Source organism: Cebidichthys violaceus, unplaced genomic scaffold (genome assembly GCF_023349555.1).
Source record: "Cebidichthys violaceus isolate CVI_PGR_0920_01 unplaced genomic scaffold, fCebVio1.0.p SCAF_10, whole genome shotgun sequence".
NCBI classification, from domain to species: domain Eukaryota; kingdom Metazoa; phylum Chordata; class Actinopteri; order Perciformes; family Stichaeidae; genus Cebidichthys; species Cebidichthys violaceus.
This window is the reverse complement of record NW_027176263.1, coordinates 13,905,049-13,926,827: the sequence shown is the minus strand read 5'-3', so window position 1 is coordinate 13,926,827 and position 21,779 is coordinate 13,905,049. Positions and strand designations below refer to the sequence as shown.

The 21,779-nt window shown below is 44.4% G+C and overlaps 1 protein-coding gene across 2 annotated transcripts in view; it reads left to right on the top strand.

Moving 5' to 3' along the window:
- The first annotated feature begins 622 nt into the window (after positions 1-622).
- Positions 623-21,779, top strand: part of LOC137884760 (inositol polyphosphate-5-phosphatase A) — a 139,553-nt gene continuing 118,396 nt past the window's right edge. For both annotated transcript variants that reach the window (XM_068726764.1, XM_068726771.1), the window contains exon 1: positions 623-1,132. In XM_068726764.1, coding sequence (XP_068582865.1) covers positions 1,055-1,132 — 78 coding nt within the window. In that variant the 5' untranslated portion in view covers positions 623-1,054. The remainder of the gene's footprint in view (positions 1,133-21,779) is intronic.

The following is a 21,779-nucleotide window of genomic DNA, read 5'->3' as shown; positions in this document are numbered from 1 at the left end:
TCAACACAAGATGGAAAAGTGGTGCTTCTTTGTGGAGAAACTCAGTTTTACAGATCGGCCAATTAAATCAACTAATCAATCGGTCAACAAAATCGTATTACTGTTAGTCGACAAAAAATCGAGGATGGCCCTAATTCAGACTTTATTGGCATCGTCAACTGGGTCAAGTGCGACATGAAAAGTTGATCGTTGGTGTGAAAGGGGATGGAGTCTCCAACAAACAGTAAATGTACCATTGTTTAAATGATCCTCCATGCCACAGATGATGTTTCGGTTAGAAATCATAGATGTTCTGCTATAGGAACCAAGCCTGTGGCATTCTCAAAGACATGCGGCAGCAATATTTTCATGCAAAGCACTCCACCAATTCATGCCATAAACATGTAATACATTTAATAGCCTGAAACGTGGAAATAGTTCACATAAAAAAGTCGGTTGTTTAATCTCTGCGGTTACGGACGCTATAGGTGGACAAACCGAGACGTTCACCATGGTTGTGTCCGATAACGGACGCCGTGGTGTTAGGGACTGGGGCTGCCGTGTTTACGGCGCGCTGGCCCTTTAACACAGCCCCGTGTTTCCATTGGCACGGTGACGTCAGAGCAGTGAAGGACTCCAGCCTATCCTCTCTACACGGTGAAGGCAATGGTCCTGGCAGAGTCCTGCTGTCGGAGGGAGACTTCTAACACTGCACTAAAGCCAGGGGAGACACTCGTCGCTGAGATAATGCACCAGAGCCCTCGGGCACTTTGCCGTGGATTAAAACGGGAACTTTTACAATGGCTCTGAACGCGAAAAAGTAGCACGCGAAGCCGCACGCCAACCCGCCGCCAACGGACCGCCTGCTGCAAAGCAACTCCTCGTAGCTGCACGGCCACTGCTGAAAAATATGCTCCAGCCGAGCCGCCTCAAACCCCGGCTTCAGTAGCAAACACCCAGCGTTGTAACCCACTTTCGCGAGACATTCTCCCGGCTTCTGTTTGTTTTTCCTCCCCGCTCCTTACCCATAAAGTCCCGCTGTTCCAAGTCCTCGAACCACCTGCGAGAGAGAATTATGGCAGGGAAGCTGACAGCAGCGCAAGGCACAGGAATACTGCTGGTGACGGCCAACGTTGGATCTCTCTTCGAGGACGTGAGTTTCTCCATTGATGAACGCTGTCTGTTAACGCCGATGTTATGTTTTTTTGCATTTAATTGTATACCGCCAACTACGTCTTCATGTTATGCTCAATAACGTCTCAGTTGGTCACGACTCGTGTGTGTGTGTGTGTGTGTGTGTGTGTGTGTGTGTGTGTGTGTGTGTGTGTGTGTGTGTGTGTGTGTGTGTGTGTGAAGTCGCGTGCGGTAGCCTGAACACCTTCCCTCCACACATGGGCCTCACATAACCAATACAAACACATGCTAGCTCTGTGTGTTGATGGTTATGTACTCTACACGCGCAGTGACGTGTTTTTTTCGCTCTCTCGTGTCCTCCGCCTGTTTTGTATGAATGCCAATATAAAGGTGTGTGTAGCCTTTCTCCGCTGCAGCACAGACACTATGGGTATTTTCTATGAGTCAATCTGTAACTCGGCATTTTACCTTTTGCAGAGGAAGAACCCCATCTTTTATATTCTGGTGTGAATCTGCTTGTGACACCAAACTCCTCTAAGTTTAAACAGCTGTTGTTGTTGTTGTTGTTAGGGAAGCACGAACCTTGTACCGCTTTAGGTGTGCAATAGAAGTTTATGGTTGTTTGCCTTGTTGCGATCACCAGAAGAAGTGTTGTTTTTTTTTGTGTCGCCCGTTGCATCACGGGAGATGCCGCTTGCTTGATTTCTGTGTTTCTGCTCCATACAGCTGATGTTTTACACCCTCGTGTCATTTTTTTTCCATTCATGACTGAGCTGCCCGGCAGTATCCATCTCGCGGTATTCAGTAGTAGACAGTGTTATGAGTAACACCGATGTCAATTGGTGTCAGATGATCGGCGGTTCGTTCCCCGGGCCGCTTGTCCATGTCAATGTGTCCTTGGGCAGGACACTTAACCCCCAAATTGCTCGTTGCGGTATATGAATGAGTAGTTTGTCCTGATGGGCAGCTGCCACCTTGCATGGTAGCCCCTGCCGTCAGTGTATGAATGGGTGAATGATGACAAGTAGTGTTAAAGCGCTGAAAAACTAGACTAAAAAAACTAACTTTTCTAGGTCAGAAAACTAGAAAAGCGCCATACAAGTACAGTCCATTTACCATTCACCAATCGAGATCGTAAACTCACAAACAGTCCATTTGCATCATCATGAGATCACAAGCAGCATTCAAATATTCGCTCTAGATAAAGTCACTTTGCTTAGCTCTGTGTGAAAATAGGTGTGCCGGGCCTTAAGGAGTGTCTGCGCTGATTGCTGAATGATTTATGGCTGTAAGGGTGCGTTTGGACTCCTTCCTGCACCAACCCTGCTGTAACTTGGTACCTACAGTGGCACTAAACGATGGCGGAAAGTGTAACCGTTACAATTAGAAGTTCAAGCACTTTGTGTCACTTTCAGTGTCAATAGAGAGCACCCCTCCTCCCTCCCTCCCTCCCCTCTCACCCTTGTGAGGAGCTGATCCCAAACATGAGGGGGAAGAGCCGTCTCCCTCACTAGAGCAAGCCTATTAATAGCCCGTCTCTCACACAAAGCAGCACACTTTTGGTGTCTTGTGAATTTTTCTCCTCCAGACTCTTAACAGACTGAGCCAAAATGCACATTAGAGCATGTTTCACCTGAGAGGGCACGTCGGTCATATACGAGGCAGTGTGTTGGCACCCCTCATGATGCATACATGAGCTCAATGAAGTCTTTGTGGACTGCTTTTATCCTCATTCTGTCTGACCCCGATCCTACGAGGCACCATATGAAAAGCGTTGGGCCTTTTTAAAGTTCTATTCCCGGATCATCTCATAAGAGTTTGAGCTCTATATGGAAACATGCTGTCCGAAACTTTCCCCCTGTCCACTGCGACTCACATCACGTGGCTGCAGGCTCCTGTGTTTATGGCCATCGCGAATGTATTCAGCCTCGTCATGCAGTCGTGCGTGTGTTTGAACAAGGAGTGCCACTCTGCGAGTATCAATTAAAGCCTTATATGTGCAATATGCGCAGATTTATATATATATATTTTTCCCCCCTCCTTGTTGATCGAAGGTGTTCAGGGATTGATCAATAAGTTTAACATCAGCTGTGTTATCATTGCATGCTGTTACAGCCTCTGGGGGTTTGAACCCTGCAGGTTTCAGCGACACGCCAAACATTTGGAGCATGCAGAGAGAGTCTGTTCTCTGACAGAGTCACTTATTCATATGGAAAATAATCTATAATCCATTGAGCTGGTTTTGAAATGGACTCATGTGGCCTGTGCACGGTGATTAAAGCTCATTGTGTTCCGTTGAGCCAATTAGAATTGTCTCCGACTCCGGTTATTGTTTGAACAACGCCTAAGCGAAAACGCAAACAGTCTTCCTCCAGCTCGACTCTCATTATGACGGCAAACATTGTGCTCTCTGATGTTTTAAACCGGCCGTCCAAGAGTTCACCGTTATTTGCTTCTTCGGTGAGTTTCACATGCTCACTTTCGGCTGGATTATATCTGTTCGCTACTAAACTTTTTCAGTTCGTTACTCGGCCACTCGGATCAGTTTTTAATTGAGCGCCATTACTCCGATGTGCCTGAACGATGAGACGGCACAACTGTGTGTGACGATGCATCTTAAACATACATTAGTCTGCACTATATATTAAGGCCTCCCAAGCCTTAGGATGTTTGCTCCCCAGCCATGGTCCTGTTCTCCGTTCCCATCCTGATGCGAAGTCAGCTTGCAGTACACGGTTCACCTTTAGACAAAACCAATTACAGGGGACAGTTTACGCTCGTTTCCAGCTTCATATTTAAGTTGTGGGTTTCTCCTAGAAGATGTTTGCATGCTTTAAACCTCTTTGTTTTTCTCCTTCCATCTGTCTGATTGCACCTGTACTCGCCGTCCGTCTGAAATGCTCCGTTTAAGCGTGGAATTGAGTTGCTAGGCAACAGCTTGTGTTCCTCTTCATTTCCTGTCAGCTGATGTCATTCACATGCACTGGGAAGTGGACACATTTAGAATGTGTACATTTAAGACAGTGAAGTTATATATATCTATATATATCTATATATATATATATATATCTATATCTATATATATCTATATATATATATATCTATATATAGAGATAGATATATATATCTATAGATATATATATATATATAGATAGATATATATATATATATATATATATATATATAGTGGTGACATCACTACCGTACTGAAACCTGACGTCTCTTTTAAAGGCACAGTTACTGAATATGAGCTGTGTGTATTTCTCCATGGACTGAGCGTTTAGATACTTTACTCTACTTTATTGTACTATTTACAATATGGGACCTCATATGATTTTGCTTAACTGTAAACTACCTGCTAACGGCCATCACAAGAAAACAGGCTGTCCTCAACCAAAGACATTTTTACCTGACTAACACTCATGCCATTTTGTCGATTAATCATTGAGTTGATATAATCGACAGATCTGTAGAACTGAGTCTCTCCTCAAAGAATCGCACAAAAGCATCGATTTATATTTAGTGTTCGCTAGAGATGCGCTCGTAAGTTTCTTTGAAAAAAGTCCTTCAGCATGAAAAAAAAAAAAAAAGCCTAAATCCCAACACTTTAACGCCGACCTGATGAACAGACGTAGTTGGTGATGGAGTGAAACCACTACATTAGTTGTCTGTCACAGCTGAGTTGAGCTGCGGTCGGAAACTCTTTCCAGCATGTGGGAAATGCTCACATCAGAACGCGTTCAGAGAGCTCTGGAGTGCTTCTTGTCGTTGGGTTTGTTGTAACAGGTGGACGCTGCGCCGGCTGGACAAACCAAATACCAGCACCGAGCTGCAGGTCTTTGTTCTGAAAGAGGACGCAGGTGTAGTTCCTGATGTGTGAAGGGCGGTCTGCTGTATCGACAAACCAGTCGCGGGCTCCGAAATGGAAAGATGGAATGTCAAAGTTTGTGCTTGAGATTTTTTTTTAGCAAAACGCTCGAGCCCTGAATGGAAGCCACCGCCTAGAATCCATGTACCTGAAGTGAACCTGTGAGAAAATACATTCCAGACGAGCCCGCGCATCATGCTCCACTTGATACGTTGCAGGGACCATAATGCCGTTGATTTAAGGCCTTCCACCACCCAAAACCTCAACCACTCAGAAGTCCTTGCTAGTTGTGTTTACAGCAGGCTTTGGTTTGCTTGCGTTTGTGCAGTCTGAACCTAAATACACCCGACAAATATATAACACAGTGAACTTTTTTTCCGCTGTGGTTGCGGCCCAGAGAAAACAAACTGTAGGTGTGATGTGAGCTGTGTGATCTCTAAGGGTAACTGAATCTGGCTTGCTGACAGAGATCCCATCACGACTTTAGGAGACTTTCCAGGATTAACCCAAATGACTCAAATGGGATGCCAACTCTCCGGCCTGCTCTTATTGCTGAGCGTGTGTCGCTCCGTGCCTCGGCTCATGCTAACGATGGCTTTCCACATCCTTCTGCGCTCTGATTGCGGTAAACGCTGTCCGACGTGGTTGTCATTTGATGACGATGCTCTGTTTTTGATTACACACGCCTCTTGTTGTGTAATAGATTGCTATGAACAGCCCCCTCTTGGGGGTTCGGTCTTCAGACTTCCTTTTTATCACGTGTCTCCTGTCCTCTGACGGCTCATTAGCTCAGGCTAACCGCGGCCCCAGACCTCACCGAGCCGCCATATTTCCTCCACTAAACGTAGCACCGAGCAGGAGAAGTGTTGTCCTCAAACCATGGAAGTGCGGTTTGAGCAGTCTTTGTCATTAGCGGACGGAGCAGTGTGGTTCCAAATGTACTTTTCCTCGTAAACATGGGAAGATGTTACTGCAGCCGGCCTGCAAACTATATTTAGCCTTCAGTCACATGGCTGGTGGCGGTGAATTCCCAAACTGAATAATGTAATTGAGCATCCAGGGCGTGTGTATTTATAGCGTTTGGCAGTCGCAGTGTAAATATGTGATGCCAGACATGATGCTGCGTTGAAGATGAAATGCAGGACGCGAGCAACGTGAAAATGGCTTTATTCTTCATATCAAATCTTCACTTAGCTCTGTGTTGTCTTCAGTTCCTTGTCTTTTTGTTTCGGCTCGAGTTTTATGAGGAGAAGTTCGAGACTGTTACTAAATACTTCATCTGACAGCTTTTTTTGTGTTTCTTCCTCTGCCAAAAGTCCACTCCAGACCGTTGCTGCAGGAGTGGAAAGGTTTATGAAAGAAAGATCAGATGATGCTATTTTGGTTTTCTCCCTCCTCCCCCACCTTCCCCTGCTCTGCCCTCTTCCATCCTGTCATAACACAGAATTAGAATTTCAAAAGGGAAAAAAAAAGATGCTGGAAAAGAGCTGAGAGCTGCCACCAGCAGGGAACGAGAAGTCAGAAGTACAACATATTTTTCGTTATTATATAACCTACAGTGGCGGTTATACATCTAATAATTGAGTATTGACAGTTGAAATGACACTTATGTCCTCTTTAAGTCTTGATTCATAGTAAAACTGTCACAAATATGCAGAGTTTTTGTATCCAAACGTGTATTTTCATCTGGTAAGGGCCACACATTCTTTATTATTCCCTCAATATACAATTAGTAGTAGTACCCCTCAATGATTCTCTGATCGCTGTAGCAGCGCAGCGAGAAACTGCCGTGACGTCATCTTCAATGCGACAGACGCAGAATCCTTTTTCTCAACGTCGTCAGCACTTTGTTAGGCGAACAAGAAAATTGCGGCCGCTATTGATGGTAGTGCGCAATTTAAATGGCGGGTTTGTGCGGGATGTCCCTTGTTGCGCTGGTGACGAATTTAGTGACAAGTCTCCCCGAACAATCCGTGGTATGCAGTGTTTTAACTTTCACCTTCCGGTATCGGCTCTGCTCACTTGGAACCTCGACTCTCCCAAAAAAAAGTAGCATCCACAATTTTTTGCTGATGGAAAACCCAAATAAAGAGCGAGAGGAAATGCTTCAAAGGTGTATGATGGATTTGACAAGCTGCAGCAAAATGCTGTCATCTTAAAGCAACACCTCTGTGGCGATAACAGTGTAAGAATGTAATGACCGTTGCAATCTGCCAGTCAAACAAAACCACACAATAAACAATAAAGCCTCAGGTGTCCGCGTCACTCTCACGATGGAATGTTTGCTTGTTCCAGCCTGTCACTAAGACGGCCGCACACGTGAGCTCACTCCAAAAAATGTCATGCAAAAATGATTAGGTCGCATAAACGGGTAGCTATCATGACCAGCCTTTTGTTTTTGCAGCAGGAGCCATCTCGGTCCTCTCTCTTTTTTTTTTTAGCATTCATCTGAATTCATTGGGGAGACCGCAAGATTCATTCCATGGAGCGGAGGTTATGGGAACTCTGAACTTGGGGGGGGGGGGAAAGGACATTTAAAAATGCCAAATGCATTCATATCAATTGGCAAGAAGGGGCGCAAATTTGAGTTCAACTTTAGATAACTTTGACCAATAGCAAGCTGTCCCTGATGGGCCATATCTTTGAGGGAACTGGAGGGTTTAAACTGCTTCTCAAATGAGGAATGGTCTGGCAGACGGTGATGAGACGAGAGTCGATGGGGCAAATCATCTTTCGAGAAAACTGTGCAAACCTTGTTCTTTTTGTTCCCGACTAAAAAAATTAGCGAGCGAGCTTGCAGAGCTTTCCGCTCCTCTTCCGTAACTCTCAAATTGAACAAACGTACAACGTGTCTCGGTTTCGGCTCTTTCTGTAGTCTGTTTGCTCTCTGACTTCCCCCAAATGGCTTTGGGGTTCCGTTAGACGTCTGCTTTGCCTCGGACAAACCCGATGTCTGACATTTTGCCGTTTCAGAGACGGCGATTTGGCTGGCGGCGTTTCCAGAACGAGACAGAACCGAGGTCACGCTGTGATTAATCCCTCACCCTTTTCCCAAATTAGGTAGCTGCAGAGTGCCCTCGGTAAGAACAACCTTGCGTTGCGTGTTATATCGTAGCAGATGTTTGCATTTTTTCCTCCAGTTCGTCCCCTAAAGCATCCAACACATGGCAACAAATAACTGAGGGCAGAACAGTATCCTCGTACCTCCTGTTTGCTTGCATCTTTGTTTTTTGGTACATCTGCTGTTTTCTGTTCTGAGTCGTATCTCCCAGGTGCTGAGTCAGGTCGCCGTGCCCCAGGACAGAAGAGTCTGTAGAGTGTGACCAGAGGTGTGGACCCGATCATGTTGCTGATGTGGAGAGCCACCACCCCCCACCCCCATATCCCACCCCACCCCTCCTCACACTTCCCAGCTGGCCTGAGCTGTTGATCTTACCAGGAAAAATAAGCAGTCACTCACTGAACCAGACGGCAGAGTTTATAGCGGGGGGTCTCTCAGTGGAGATGACGCACTCACAGACATATATATGACTCTGTAACACATAACGTAAGACAGGAACTTTACAGGCACGGCTGACTCTTCCCAGAGTTTGTTGACCCCGCACAAGGAAGAGGATTTGTGTGTGTGTGTGTGTACGTGTGCGTGTGTGTGTGTGTGTGCGTGTGTGTGCGTGCGTGCACGTGCGGAGCGGGACAATGAGTAGCCAGCTCCCATCGAGCCCAGATAAGGAAGTGGGATAAGGGTGGGAGTGTTTTGACGCGGAGCAGGCCAACCCTGGGTTCACTCCAAGAGAACTATAATTATCCAGGATGGGAAAATCCAGAGGGGGACACCCATCCCCACCGATGATGCCAAGGACTCATTCATGAGCTTCCCTGAGGGGACAACAGTGGGGTGGGGGGTGGGGGTTCAGTCCCCATGAGAATTGATATACAGTAGCACAATGGAAGCGATGCGACGGAGGCGTTGAGTCATTGTGTCTGCTTGTGTTGCAGCCGTGTTCGACACGTTGTTGAGGTCACATTTAATTTGTTATCCGAGACATTTATTTTGGATCCTTTCCCTTCAGTGCATGAGGTAGTAATCCCCTCCAGACATTGTTGCATTAGCCATAGTAATTAAGAAGGCTCATTAAAGTCAGACGTTTAATAGGTCTGAACTAGTGTGTTATTTGATTCTTACTGCGTGCTGTTGCCATAAAAATGTAGCATAGTGTATCACACAGTAACGTGTTTAATATGGAAGTAAAAGTGTAATCTATAACTGCGTTATTGTAAAAATACCAGGTTACTTGGGTAACCGGGTTAAAATGGCATACTCAGTGCTCATAAACATGTCGGGCTGATTAGGTGACTGATATAACCACGGTGCTGCGATTTTAGATGTTGGAGCCATGAGGGGAGGGGGGGGCCATAAGGCCGTCAGGAATGTTGGTTGAGAGACGTACCTGAAGGAGGTCTCCGTGTCTCAGGCTGCTAGGTTGTTCACTGCGGTTGAGGATGGAAGTATTCGGTGTTTGTTGAGTCTATTTAAGGTATTTTGGGATCAAATGTTCATTGGTTTTTCTTTGCGTTACACAAACAATGTCGATGAGTCTTTCTCTTTGTTCCTACGTACTGCTTATTGCTTCTTGTCTCACATAAGGCTGTGTATTAGAAAGAATCCGGCGATATGATACATTTCACGATAAAGGGCTCACGATTCAATATATTGCGATACTGTCAGCGAGGCAATGTATAAAATGATATAGAATCTTTCCATAGACTGTATACAAGAAGTGGACGTAGTCACCGTGATGTCACCCGTTGGTTGTGGACTGCTGTTTTGAAGCCTTGAGTTTAGAGATATGGCCGTTGCCGTCTTTACTTTTTTGCAACCAGTGAACTGAAGTGACCATATCTGCACGGTGTTGGAGTGATGTACAGTCAGCGTATACGTTTCTATTAGGCTAGCGACCTGTCAATCATATGGTAAGGACTACCTAAAGCATGTTCTGCTTTATGGTCTATTTTACTCTATACAGACTGTAATTTACTAAATTAACATCATGCTGTAATGAAGAAGACTTGAAACTAGAGATTGAGACCATAAACTCATGTTTACTGAGGTAATAAATCAAGTGAGAAGTAAAATCATTTTCTCATTGACTTCTATACAACCAGAGGAGTCGCCCCCTGATGGCCATGAGAGAGAATACAACTTTAAGGCACTTTAGCATTGGCTTCACTTTACAGAACCAGAAGTAGCCGCCTGGGGTGCTTTCACACCTGTAGTTGGGATCATTTGGTGCGGATCCTGGAAAAAAACCAACAATACACTGTTGTATTTTAGTTCCGGTTCCTGCTCACACCGACTTTATACTAACAAACCAAGAGGGGTGAACATGAAGATCATACAGATACTGGTTGATCGGACAGTGTTGGTGATTGTCATCCTGCGTCATCAGGAGCCACGTTGGAAAATCAAATCCTGGTTACTGACAGAAGTTTATGTAGCACTTTAGTGCATATTTATGTTCTTTGATCAATAAGTGATTGTTAGCATTATTAGACCGCATGTTGTGATGAATAATGGCAGAGACAGGGCTGTACAAAAGCTACAGAGATATTGTAATGTCCTTCTGCTGTCAACCTTGTGTTGTGGCCTTGAGTTTAGACCATTTTTTTTGCAGTATCGCATCACAGTGACAAGTGTTTTTTTTAACTCCTCTATGAGCCATTTGATATAGGTTCTGTTTACATAATCATGTGTTCTGAAATTTTGAAGCTTTTTGCGTTCTTATGTCTTTATCAAACTCTCTGGTCGAGGCTTACCAAATGTGGATTTCGTTACGACTAGGATGCTCTGAACCAGAGCCACGATCCTCTCTAAGAACAACTTTGCGGTCTGGGTTTGGACAGACATTTTATATTTTTCTGTCAGAAAAGTGTCAGTATTTATACCTGGAATCCTGTGCACAGTTTATGTGCAGTGCTCAAGCTGTGCGTCAGCGCTGTTTATCAGAGGAATTTGGCTCACTTTCATCCCGTAAACCCTAAGTGTGTATTTCAAAGAGTCCGCTTAGCAACAGCAGGCCTCCCGTCCACTTATGTTTCTATCTGTGATCCACTTCACTTCCGTGCGATCTGTCGTGATGGTGCCAGTTTTACACCTCTCGCTGTGTTTGTGATGTGCATGCTTTTCTCTCCATCCTGCTGCATTTTCTCCCAGAGTCTGATGGGGAGACACGCAGAAGTGTTCTTTTTTTAATCTCCAAAGAAGCCAATCTTGTTGAGTAAAAGCCGGCCTGTTCTGGAGATCCATGTCCTCCCTGCTCTGCTCCACGTTACACCAACGAGCTCTTATCACCAGCTGCTGCAGGGTTCTGTTCAGAAAAAATGGATTCATAAAATTATTAGTGGGTCACAGATTGGGTAAATGGAATGGATCGCTTTGCAGACTGGATTTTCAGTGATTTGTTTCGAATGTTATTCCGGGCTCAGCGGCAATACTTTACTTTTAATGTAGTTAATTCAGAAATGACAGTATTGTGTTTGAGGGATCTTTTGCATTCTCCCTACGCGTAATCTGTCGCTCTATAAACTACGTCACCTGACTTTTTAGAGGCAGCCCTGCAAGTCTCACAATTACGTGGGTTATATACATAGACTGTCTATAAGAAGTCGAAGTAGACCGCGTGGCGTCACCCGTTGATTTGTGGACGGTTATTTCAAAGCCTCAAGTTTGGCATTTTGGCCGTCGCCATCTTGTTATTTGGAACCAGAAGTGACACGAGACGGTGGAGCTAAATAAGACATACAAAGAGCTTACAATTAACTTTCATGGACAGTTCCCAGACTGGACAATGCCATGGTAGCGACCTGTCAATCACTAAGGTAGCCTTACTGCTTTATGGTCTATTTGACTCTAAATGGACCATCATTTACTAAATAAACATCATGCTGTATTGAAGAAGACTTGAAACTAGAGATTGAGACCATAAACTCATGTTTACTGAGGTAATAAATCAAGAGAGAAGTAGAGTCATTTTCTCATAGACTTCGATACAATCAGACTTGTTGGCCATTAGAACGAATGCAAGCTTAAGGTACTTCCACTTTTACTTCACTTTTCAGAATCAGAGCTTGCTGTCTGGTTATATCCAAATTATAGTGCATTACTTTTCGTAGTTATAAGTATGAACAGTGAATAAAAGCCTGTCCACATACATAACTAATTAAACAAACAAGATATAGCATGTAAATTAGGGATCTTTAAAGATGCTTTGTTGGACAGGGATCCACTAGCTGTTCCCCTCTGCTTCCAGTCTTCATGCTAAGCTAAGCTAACCAGCTGCCAAGTGTCGCTTTATATATAGTCTTCAGGCATGATAGAGGTGTCAGTCCTCTCATCTAACTCGAGGCAAGAATGCAACTAAGCATGTTTCCCAAAATGTCGCACTATTGTTTTAAGATAAGTTTGGCCTTGATGCGTCTCCTCTACGTTACCAATTTCACATGCGCCAGCTTATGTGTATAATGTTGACAGTTGGTGACTGGAGACATGTTTTCACTGAATAAACACCAGAGCAAACTGCTTGGTTTACAGTAAATACCACGCCCATTCATTTTGCTGTTCGACTTTTACATCTTTACAAAGAAATGCTCAAATATCTGAAGGGCGTATGATGAGTGTCACGTCGGACATGCTGTGATGTACTCAAGCAAAATAAACATTTTGTCTTTATTAGCAAGCCTTTCACAGGCCGTAGTCTCTCCTTATTCTCTCGATTCTTTGCATCTGGTTTATTAATCACACTCCTCTCTCCTTACTCTCTTTTATTCTCGGCAGAGACCACGACGCTCGCTCAGCTCCCTTTATCTTTTTCCCATACGCTCTCGGCCACACATTCCCCCGCGGGGCTGCTGTTTATTTAACCCTAAGCCTTTGATGGAGAGTGCTTATTGTCTCTGCTCCACGAGGTACAGTCGGTGGGTGAATATTTCCCAGTTAAGGCCTTTGTTTTCTTTCCACCGTGCCCCCCCTCCCTGGCCTAAAAAAATACTAGCCGGTCTGGCCAAGTCATCAAGCCCAGCCTGGTACTCACTATGCTTGTGACTGTACTTTTTCCCTCCGGCCTCTTCTGGTTTCCTGCTCTAGAGTCGCGCAGTCGGGTCAGAGCACCCGGACGGTGTTAATTGTACGCCGTGCTTCTATAAATATCCGGTAATATTTGCTCATAAATATACATTTTGGTGAATTTAAAAAGGCCTGTTTACACATCGTTGCTCAAAAGTGTCTCCCGTCACTCAGCACTATGTCTGGTTTCTCTCAACAACCCACTAAGCCATAATGGAAAACTCCCTCCCAATGAACATCAGTATTTGACTGTTTGACACCCTCTGGTTCCCATTTAAGGCAAGTCAAGATATACGCTGATAGAACAATACATAATACACACACACACACACACACACACACACACACACACACACACACACACACACACACACACACACACACACACACACACAACTGGCCCTCTATCACTACTGAAATAGCTTGATAGCTCCTGTTACATGTCACATGGTGCTCCAAGGAGTTTCAGCTTTGCGTTTATCATACTTGAGCATGCATAGTGTGGAATAGTGACTGTAGATGTACAGTACATGGGGTTGTTATTTTGTGTTGCTATAGGCAGTCGTCGTGCCACATCCAAAATGCGCGTACTGTTTTTCCTCCCTTGGATGCAGACAGAGGGCCAACTGCACAGTGTTGGCTGTTACTCCTCAGCCAGCTGTTGTGGCGTTGGAGCTTGGCGCCTGCTTTAATTACTGCATCGTTAGTCCTCCCACTCTCAGCCTCACTTCTGGAGAAAACGAAGGACCAGAACATGTTCATATATTTTTTTTTTTTCCCACAAATAGCAAACGTTAGTAACACAAATTTGTCGTGAATTCTAAAACTGTAAATTCTACCTTTAGCCAAAAGCTGACACAACAGTGGAGCAGATTAGCATTGAACTCAATCTGTCTCCCTCTGTCCTCGGACCAACATGGCATACATGGAACAAACAATGCAAGTGTGCAGCATTTTTAGCTTTTCTATAGCAAAAACATACACATTTGTTTTCTTCAGTATCCCTCATTAAGCGTTTAAAGCAGTATTTAAACTAATGGGCATGTTTCCTGTGAACCACAGTACGGTTTTTGTCATATAGGACGACATGTTTTATGTGAATATGAAATATAAAGTATTTTATTGTTATTAACGAGGGGTGTAACACGGTTCGGTGCGAGTTCGGCTCTGCAAAAAAAACATGCAAATGCTCAAGGAAACTGAACAGACGATAGTCTAATTATTAGTGAAGTAATTATTATGATATGTATTATATTTATGAATTCAGCACATATTTATTCATAAGTATTTTTTCAGGCTCTATTACAACTGAGCAAACTCCATGCGATGCGGCAGAAAGCTCTGGAGGGAGTCTAGTAAATAGACCTTGAGTTAACCATTTCTTTCAGTCAAATTGCTATTTCGTACTGTGTCAAAGTCAAAATGTCCTAAATAAATAGACGTTTTGAACAGAACATTGTGTGTATTACAGTAATAGTGATCTCTTCCTCTAAACTAAATAGCGGGGTTAGTTGCAGCTCTATTGTTGACGGTGCTGATGTACCGTGCACAGCTGGGTGGGAGTGCGACCACTCCCCACTGATTTCCCCTTTGTTTCTGAAATTGTCACTGGGGCTTTGCCAGTTTTCCAGCGTGCGTGCGTCTGTGCGTGTGCGTGCGTGCGTGCGTGCGTGCGTGTGTGTGTGTGTGCGCGGTCCCACTCGCTGCCTTATCATCTCTGGCCTTAGCCGGTGGGTTATCACTTGGTCTTCCACTAGCAACAGTAAAGTTTCCACTGAGGACAGTTGGAACAATGCAGACCCTCCTGCCTCTCCTCTGGCAGCTAAATATAAACCTCGACCACAAGTACATCTTTGTCCAAGACATCCTATTATTTCTTAACGCTGTTGCCGAAAGGAAAAAAGAAAAGGGTCCCATGTTTCCGGAGCCTGGGAAACGGTGTGACAGTTAAGTACTTAGCCTCACCCAAGTTTCCTCTTCCAGAGACAAAAGCAGCAAAAAAGTAGGGATGATCCTGACGGCTAATTTCCCCTGACGTTTAAACGAAAGACTTAACTTAGACAGAAATAAAATAGTCAAAATTGTGCACTATTTAATCCATAAGGTAAAACAGTGTTAAAAAAAAAACTATATTAAAAGAGCCATTTGAAATCGCCCGTAGGAATTCTTTAAGAAGAATGGGCTGGCATCATCTATACCATTATTTCAAGATTGATACATTGAGCTAATTGGCATCAGCCTGCTTTGTTCATTCATAGCATGCTAGGTCACTAGCTTTAGTCTGTAGCTGGCGTGCTATCTGACTAGTTAGCTCGTAAGCTAGTCTGAATGACTGCTGAACCCAGCCGCTATTTGGGAAAGAGAAGGTGGTGGCAGGCGGGGCCGGGAGAACGCAATGGGGATTCAAATATGTACATCTATAAAATAATAATGTATGATATTAATAACGGGACTAACCTGCTAGTATTTCTGGTGCCTAATCACACATGTTCCTACAAGGCACTTACAAAGGAAACACCATGTTCAATCAAGTTTAATGGATATTTTAAGGATTAATATGTGATCTGACGTTTTTAAATTTTACTGTTCCTGGTGCTTAATTGGGACACATTCCAAATGTGTTTTTGTTGAAATATCTCGCAGTAGCAAACACTCGCTCCATCAGAGGTGCAGCAGTATGTGCTTTAGTGGGTTTCACTGATGAAACGGCTAAAGATTTGTGACCGGAGCAGAAAGCAGTTGTTCGTTACATAGATTTGAACAGAGAGACGGACAGTTGAGCAGCGATTTTAAGTGGTCATTGAATTGACAGGGCTGTAGATAAAAGAAGACGACCACACACACACACACACACACACACACACACACACACACACACACACACACACACACACACACACACACACTCACACACACTTGTTTGAAGGCTTGCCCTGGCCATTTGCCCGCCGCCTGTCAGCGCTCCTTCAGACAAGTGTCCGTTGGTCCCTCAGGGCTCCATGGGACAGGCCTGTCCTGAGATGCCTGTCCACACACCAGCTGAACAGATGGCAGCGCCTCCACCCCGCTTGCTTCACGGGAGTTTTATTACCCAATTTAGACCAGCGAGAGGCTGGTTCGAAAGGGGGGAAAAAGGAATACATTTATCCACCTGCTAATGCTCACCGTTTAGCTTTTACAGGTATTTGCTTTGTGCCGGTGACGGATGGCAACCTTGTTAAATTGTGCCAGTGAAACTTTTAAATGTATGTTCCTGCACAAGCGCTGCGTAGTGTGTCAGTCGGGTTGTAGAAACAGCCCAGCTTTACTGTACTACTGAAGTAATATATCACGTATAGACTATTTAAAGCCGACCAACAGCCGTAAAACTGTCAAGACACAAAAGAGGACGAGGGTTTACAAGATTTGGCTTCTGGTTTGTGCTCCTGTCTTGTAAAATGAGTTAAATACTATTGCCTGGCTGCACCCTTATGTGCCACATCTTTACTATCTTTATATGTAGAGATAAAGAGATGCATTCATCTGTTTTACAGGCAGTGTGCTGCTATCTGTCTATCTACCTGTAGTAGTCAGTAGACACTAACTATATTATTTCAAGTCTTTAAAACTTGTATCTGCAGCTACTTGGTCAAGTTGCTCCCGTCTGTATAATGTAGCCAGGTTACTCACGGATCCATGGTCTCCGATCGGGCTTTTATTACCTGACAATAAGTGGGGTAAGGGGTCGTTTTCCCATCATGCCACGCTGTCATGATGTCATGCATTAGTGTAGTTGCTCAGGGACGCAAGATTCACTCAAGCGTTCACAAGCCTGAGACGTGCACTCATTCCCAGATCTGTCGATTTTTAAAACTTCACTTCCAAGTTTGCCTCGAGCCAAAGGGCGAGCCCTCGTTTCCTCCAGTAGAAGTGCTCAGCGTTATTTCCAGTTCAAATACGCCGATGAAGTGTGTGCTTATTTGACCGTCTCTGGATAAAGATGGTTAAGTGGAGTGTAAGTGGAGTTAAAGCTACTGTATGTTTGCATTCTCAGACTGAGTCTACATGTAGCGCGTTGGTCTTGACTGAGACACTTTTTTTCTTTTCTTTTTTTTTTCTCTCCTTTGCCCTCACTATTCAATGTTTGCACACATGGATCCAAACACAGCTCCAGTGGGACGTGTCTCATCTGATTGGCTGAAAATTCCGTCGTCAAAGTAGTTAGCCGCAATGAATGTTATCATTTTTTATATTCTTATGGATTTGATAGCAGATATGTGTGGTGATTAAGCATAAACATGGAAATGTGGAGTACAATGACTTTTTTGTTTTAACCTTTTGGTTGCTGCTCTTGGGTTCACTGGCCCCTACAATATACATGATCCGACCTGGGATTCACGGGAGCTGCAACTAAATTAAATAATCCAACGTAACATAATCTTGTTGGTGTCCTTCCATTAAGTGTGATTGCTATAAGTATATAGCAGGTGTGAGAGAGCCATTAAGACAAGTGGATGAAATTAGAATCGCACTAACCAAGAAGAGCAGACACAGCGGCAGACATGCTTCTTCTTTTTTCCCCCTCGTCCAGTAGCTGCACTCTTAGAAATAAGGGTTATTCCTGAAGTGCTGTGGTTCCAAGAACCCTTTGCTGCTGAAGAACCCTTTTTTTTAAGCTAGGATTTTTCAAGGGTTCTTTGTAAGACTTTAAGAGTTCCATTAGGAATCATTTTCATCATTCAATGAAGCCTTTTTGGAAGAAAGACTTCTTTATGGATTATTGAAAGCACGGATGTTAAAAGATCCTCCCAACACACAACCCACAAAAACCTGTGGTTGTGAACCTTTGTAGAAGCTTTTCTCTGTATGTTTCTCATCGGGGGGGTTCTAGGTGGAACCTTTCACAGATGGTTCTAGGTAGAACCCTCCTGAAAGAGTTCCAGGTGGAATCTTTTCAAAAGGTTCCACCAGAAAACCAAAAAGGGTTCTCATATGGGGACAAGCCAAAGAACCATATATATCTCTAGTTAGCATCTTTTATTTCTAACAGTGGTTGTTATTGTGAACTCGGTCATGCGTGTTTGTTCATCACACTGTGGTGGAAGAGATGACACGTTGCTGCAGAGTCAGTGTGTGAAACAACCTAAAAACTAAAAATATTGACCCCCGTATCAGAAGCACATAGGGCGGCCCAGTGTGTGTTTGTGTGTGTGCCTTAAACTCACGTTCATTTCACCTCAGTGGGAAGTGGAGGTTGACACACTATTTGTCATCTGTCAGTGTGATTCAGTGGAGTTTCCTCACATCAGTTAGCCCAAATGGTTTAGTTGTTGTCCGAGACAGCATTGTCTTGTGTGTGTGTGTGTGTGTGTGTGTGTGTGTGTGTGTGTGTCCAGCCAAAGAGTGTTTGTGAACTTTGTATGAATTTTTGCATCTGGAACAGGGAGATTACATAGAACTTTTGTCTCTCAATTCCTGTTTACGCGTCTCATGATGACCAGTTTACACTCCTTATCCTGTCTGTCTGTGTGCGTGCGTGCGTGTGCGTGTGCGTGTGCGCGTGTGCGTGTGTGTGAGTGAGTGAGTGAGTGTGTGATTGGGGGTGTGTGTGTGTGTGTGTGTGTGTGTGTGTGTGTGTGTAGGTGTAGCAGTATGTCTGTGTTCAGTTTCCCAATTTGGTCCTGTCTTATTGTATGCCTTCATTCTACTGGAAGGCCACCAGAGGTTGATGTGACCGCCCGGGTGACGTGATTGGACGCATCAGAAGATGAATGGGAACAGACCGAAGCAAATAGGACCTCGGGTGATTGTGTCTGTAGAACCGACGAGGTGATGTGTGAGACCCGATGCTCTCTAAAGGCAGACAGTGGGGACGCTGTTTGCAGAGAATGAAAGCCTGAAAGCAGTGAATCATTTTGAGGATAGGAATAAATCTCAGGCAGTTCAGAATTCATTTTTATTATTTATTTCTTTTTTGCAGTCCGCTATGCCCAAAATTGTTTGCCTTTTGTTCAGGTGATCATTGTTGTTTTCAGTGTCTGCCCACATCACAGCTCCCACTCATCTATATGATCCAGCAGCATGTGCATGAGGATCATTCGATCTTGTGGACTACACTCATTTCTCTGGTATCTGGCGAGAAATGTCAAAACTCATATCACGTTTGGAATGAGAGTAAATGAGATTGATTTGCTGCTGCTGGCTTCAACAATAAGATGGATGTACAGTTGTTTTGTGCAGTACAAAACATGCAACATGTTTTTAGTCCAAAGGGAATCACTAAATTGTGGACATTGTATAGTGCATATAGTGTATTGTATAATTTAAAAACTTTCAGAATGTGTGAATATGTGCCATGAATCGCAACAGATGGATTCCAATGACATTTTGTACATTCATTGTGCCCAGAGGATGAATCCAGATGACTTTGGTGATCCCCTGACTTTCCATTTAGCACCGCCAGTAGGTCAAAAATGTTTACTTATTTGGTCAAATATCTTGACACCCACATTGCATTTTGGTAGAGGCGTTCATGGTCCTCAGAGGAGGAATTCTTCTGCTTCCCCTGACCTGCCATGACATTCATGTTCCCCACAGGATGACTTTATATAACTTTGGTGGACCCCTATCTACACCAATCATCAGGTCCAAGTTTCACGTGAAGCTAGCAAATTAGCTCATAGCTCCACTGTGCCCGAGTCTAGCCTCACAGAGCTGCTAGCATGACTGTAGACTCTCAAGGCCTTCACGCATCGGGGGCATGGCCAATAAACGACACGGAAACATGAAATACAGACTGGCAAATATTATATGACTTGGGCTTTTATTGTGAAAGACCAGAACGGACTGTCTTTTGTTGTTTCATAAATTTAGGGTACAACTCTCAACCCGTTCCACACAACATGATTGGTCGATACCTTTATTCATGGTGCTAAAGTTCAGAAAGAAAAAAAGTTCCGCTGCGCTATATTCACATTCTGTGAAAGTATTTGTGTTGTTTTAAGTGTAAACCAGGTCAATGGGTTGTCACAGTAGACCATGTGCCAAAGATCAAACAGCTTAGGTGCACTTGTGACGTCACTATGCTGAACTCAGTGACATTTCATTGTCCTATATGGACACTTGACCAGGATGCTTCATGTCTGCTAGTCTTGTCACTCTAAAATAAGCTATTTACTCCTCAGGCTTGACACACTTGAAATGTCCCCTGAAATGTAGGCTCGCCTCATCAATTGCCCAACTGCTGCTCTGTGATGTCAGTTCATTAGAAAGTTGTGAAACTGGATTGTGAAATTCTTCACAATAACTGTGTCATGATTGTGAACTTTTAATTTCCTCAAAAAGGGAAACTTCAATATCGCCGTGCTTGTAGAGACGCCACCGGGGCTGCATGCTGATACTTGACAGAGAAAATGGAAACGTCGTGGGAAAAATGCTATTATTTTTCACCAGCGGCCTGAAAACCACCCCCCTAAACTCTTCCATACTGGTTCTAGATTCAGCTGGTGCCTTCACTTACACATTTCAGCTGCTTCAGCAGACAAACCTTTTACGAGCTTGTCGCGTGCCCGGCGTTGTCGCCCGACCCGGGTTTTAACCACCGAGGCCTGTTGTGGTGTTCCTGAGGCGAGACTCGCCCTCTCTGGGTCCCGGTTGAGGTCTGGGACCGCTTGTGTGCCGTGTTTTGGAAATCCCAGCACTGTTTATTTTGGAAGTCCGGTTTCCCGGCACTCAGCCGAAGGACAATGCTGAGGGGGAACATGAAATGAGAGGACTACTAGGGAGATATGGTCTTGTTTTGGACAGTGAGAGTCTGGTTTGCCCCGGTTTTGGCTCGCCTAAGGTTGTGATGGATTTAACCTCTTTTTATGTGACACGGATCCCCATGTCAATCTTTCTGCTCCACATAGTACATGACGACAGAAAAAGAATAGTTGCGGGGCTCCTGGGAGACATTTTAATAGGGTACTGTTGGAAATAGAAACTTGACCCCCCCCCCCCCCCCCCCCCCCCACACACACACACACACACACACACACACACACATACACACTCTTTCTCCCTCCCCTCTTTCCATTCTCGCTCTCTCTCTCGCTCTCTCTCTCTCGCTCTCTCTCTCGTCTCAAGCACTCCCACAGCAGGAAGAACCCAATTATAGAGATATCGGGCCCCATGCTGAAAACGTGATAGCCTGTGAAATGTCTTCGGCGTCACACAGAGACGATGTTTGTCCCGCCCCAGTGCAAACAGGATGCCGTGTGCAGGAGAGTGGCGCGAGATAAGGACAGACAACACCCTCCCCCCCAAAAAATACAAAAAAAACATGGACAGAGAGAGTAGGAAATAAAAAACAAAACAGCAGGGAGCCTGATGAGTGTTGAGTTAATCGGATGACTCCGAGAGAGACAGAAGTAGAGCAGTAGTACAGTTACTAGAATGATTCTTGTACAGGAAGTAGAAGGCTACGCGCCGCCACCTGAAGGAAACACTTGTACTACAGACCTCCTCCTCCTCCTCGCAACTGTTTCCTGTTGCGTTCTTGCTAGACAGTAGTTCACAATGACTTTGTTTACCAACGAAATTTGACGACTGCTTTGCATCATACTTCAGCAGAATACAATAAAGGCCCAGGTACGCGGCGGTGGTGAATCACACCGGTTGATTCTATCTTCTTTTTTTCCCCTCTACTAAGCCAAAGAT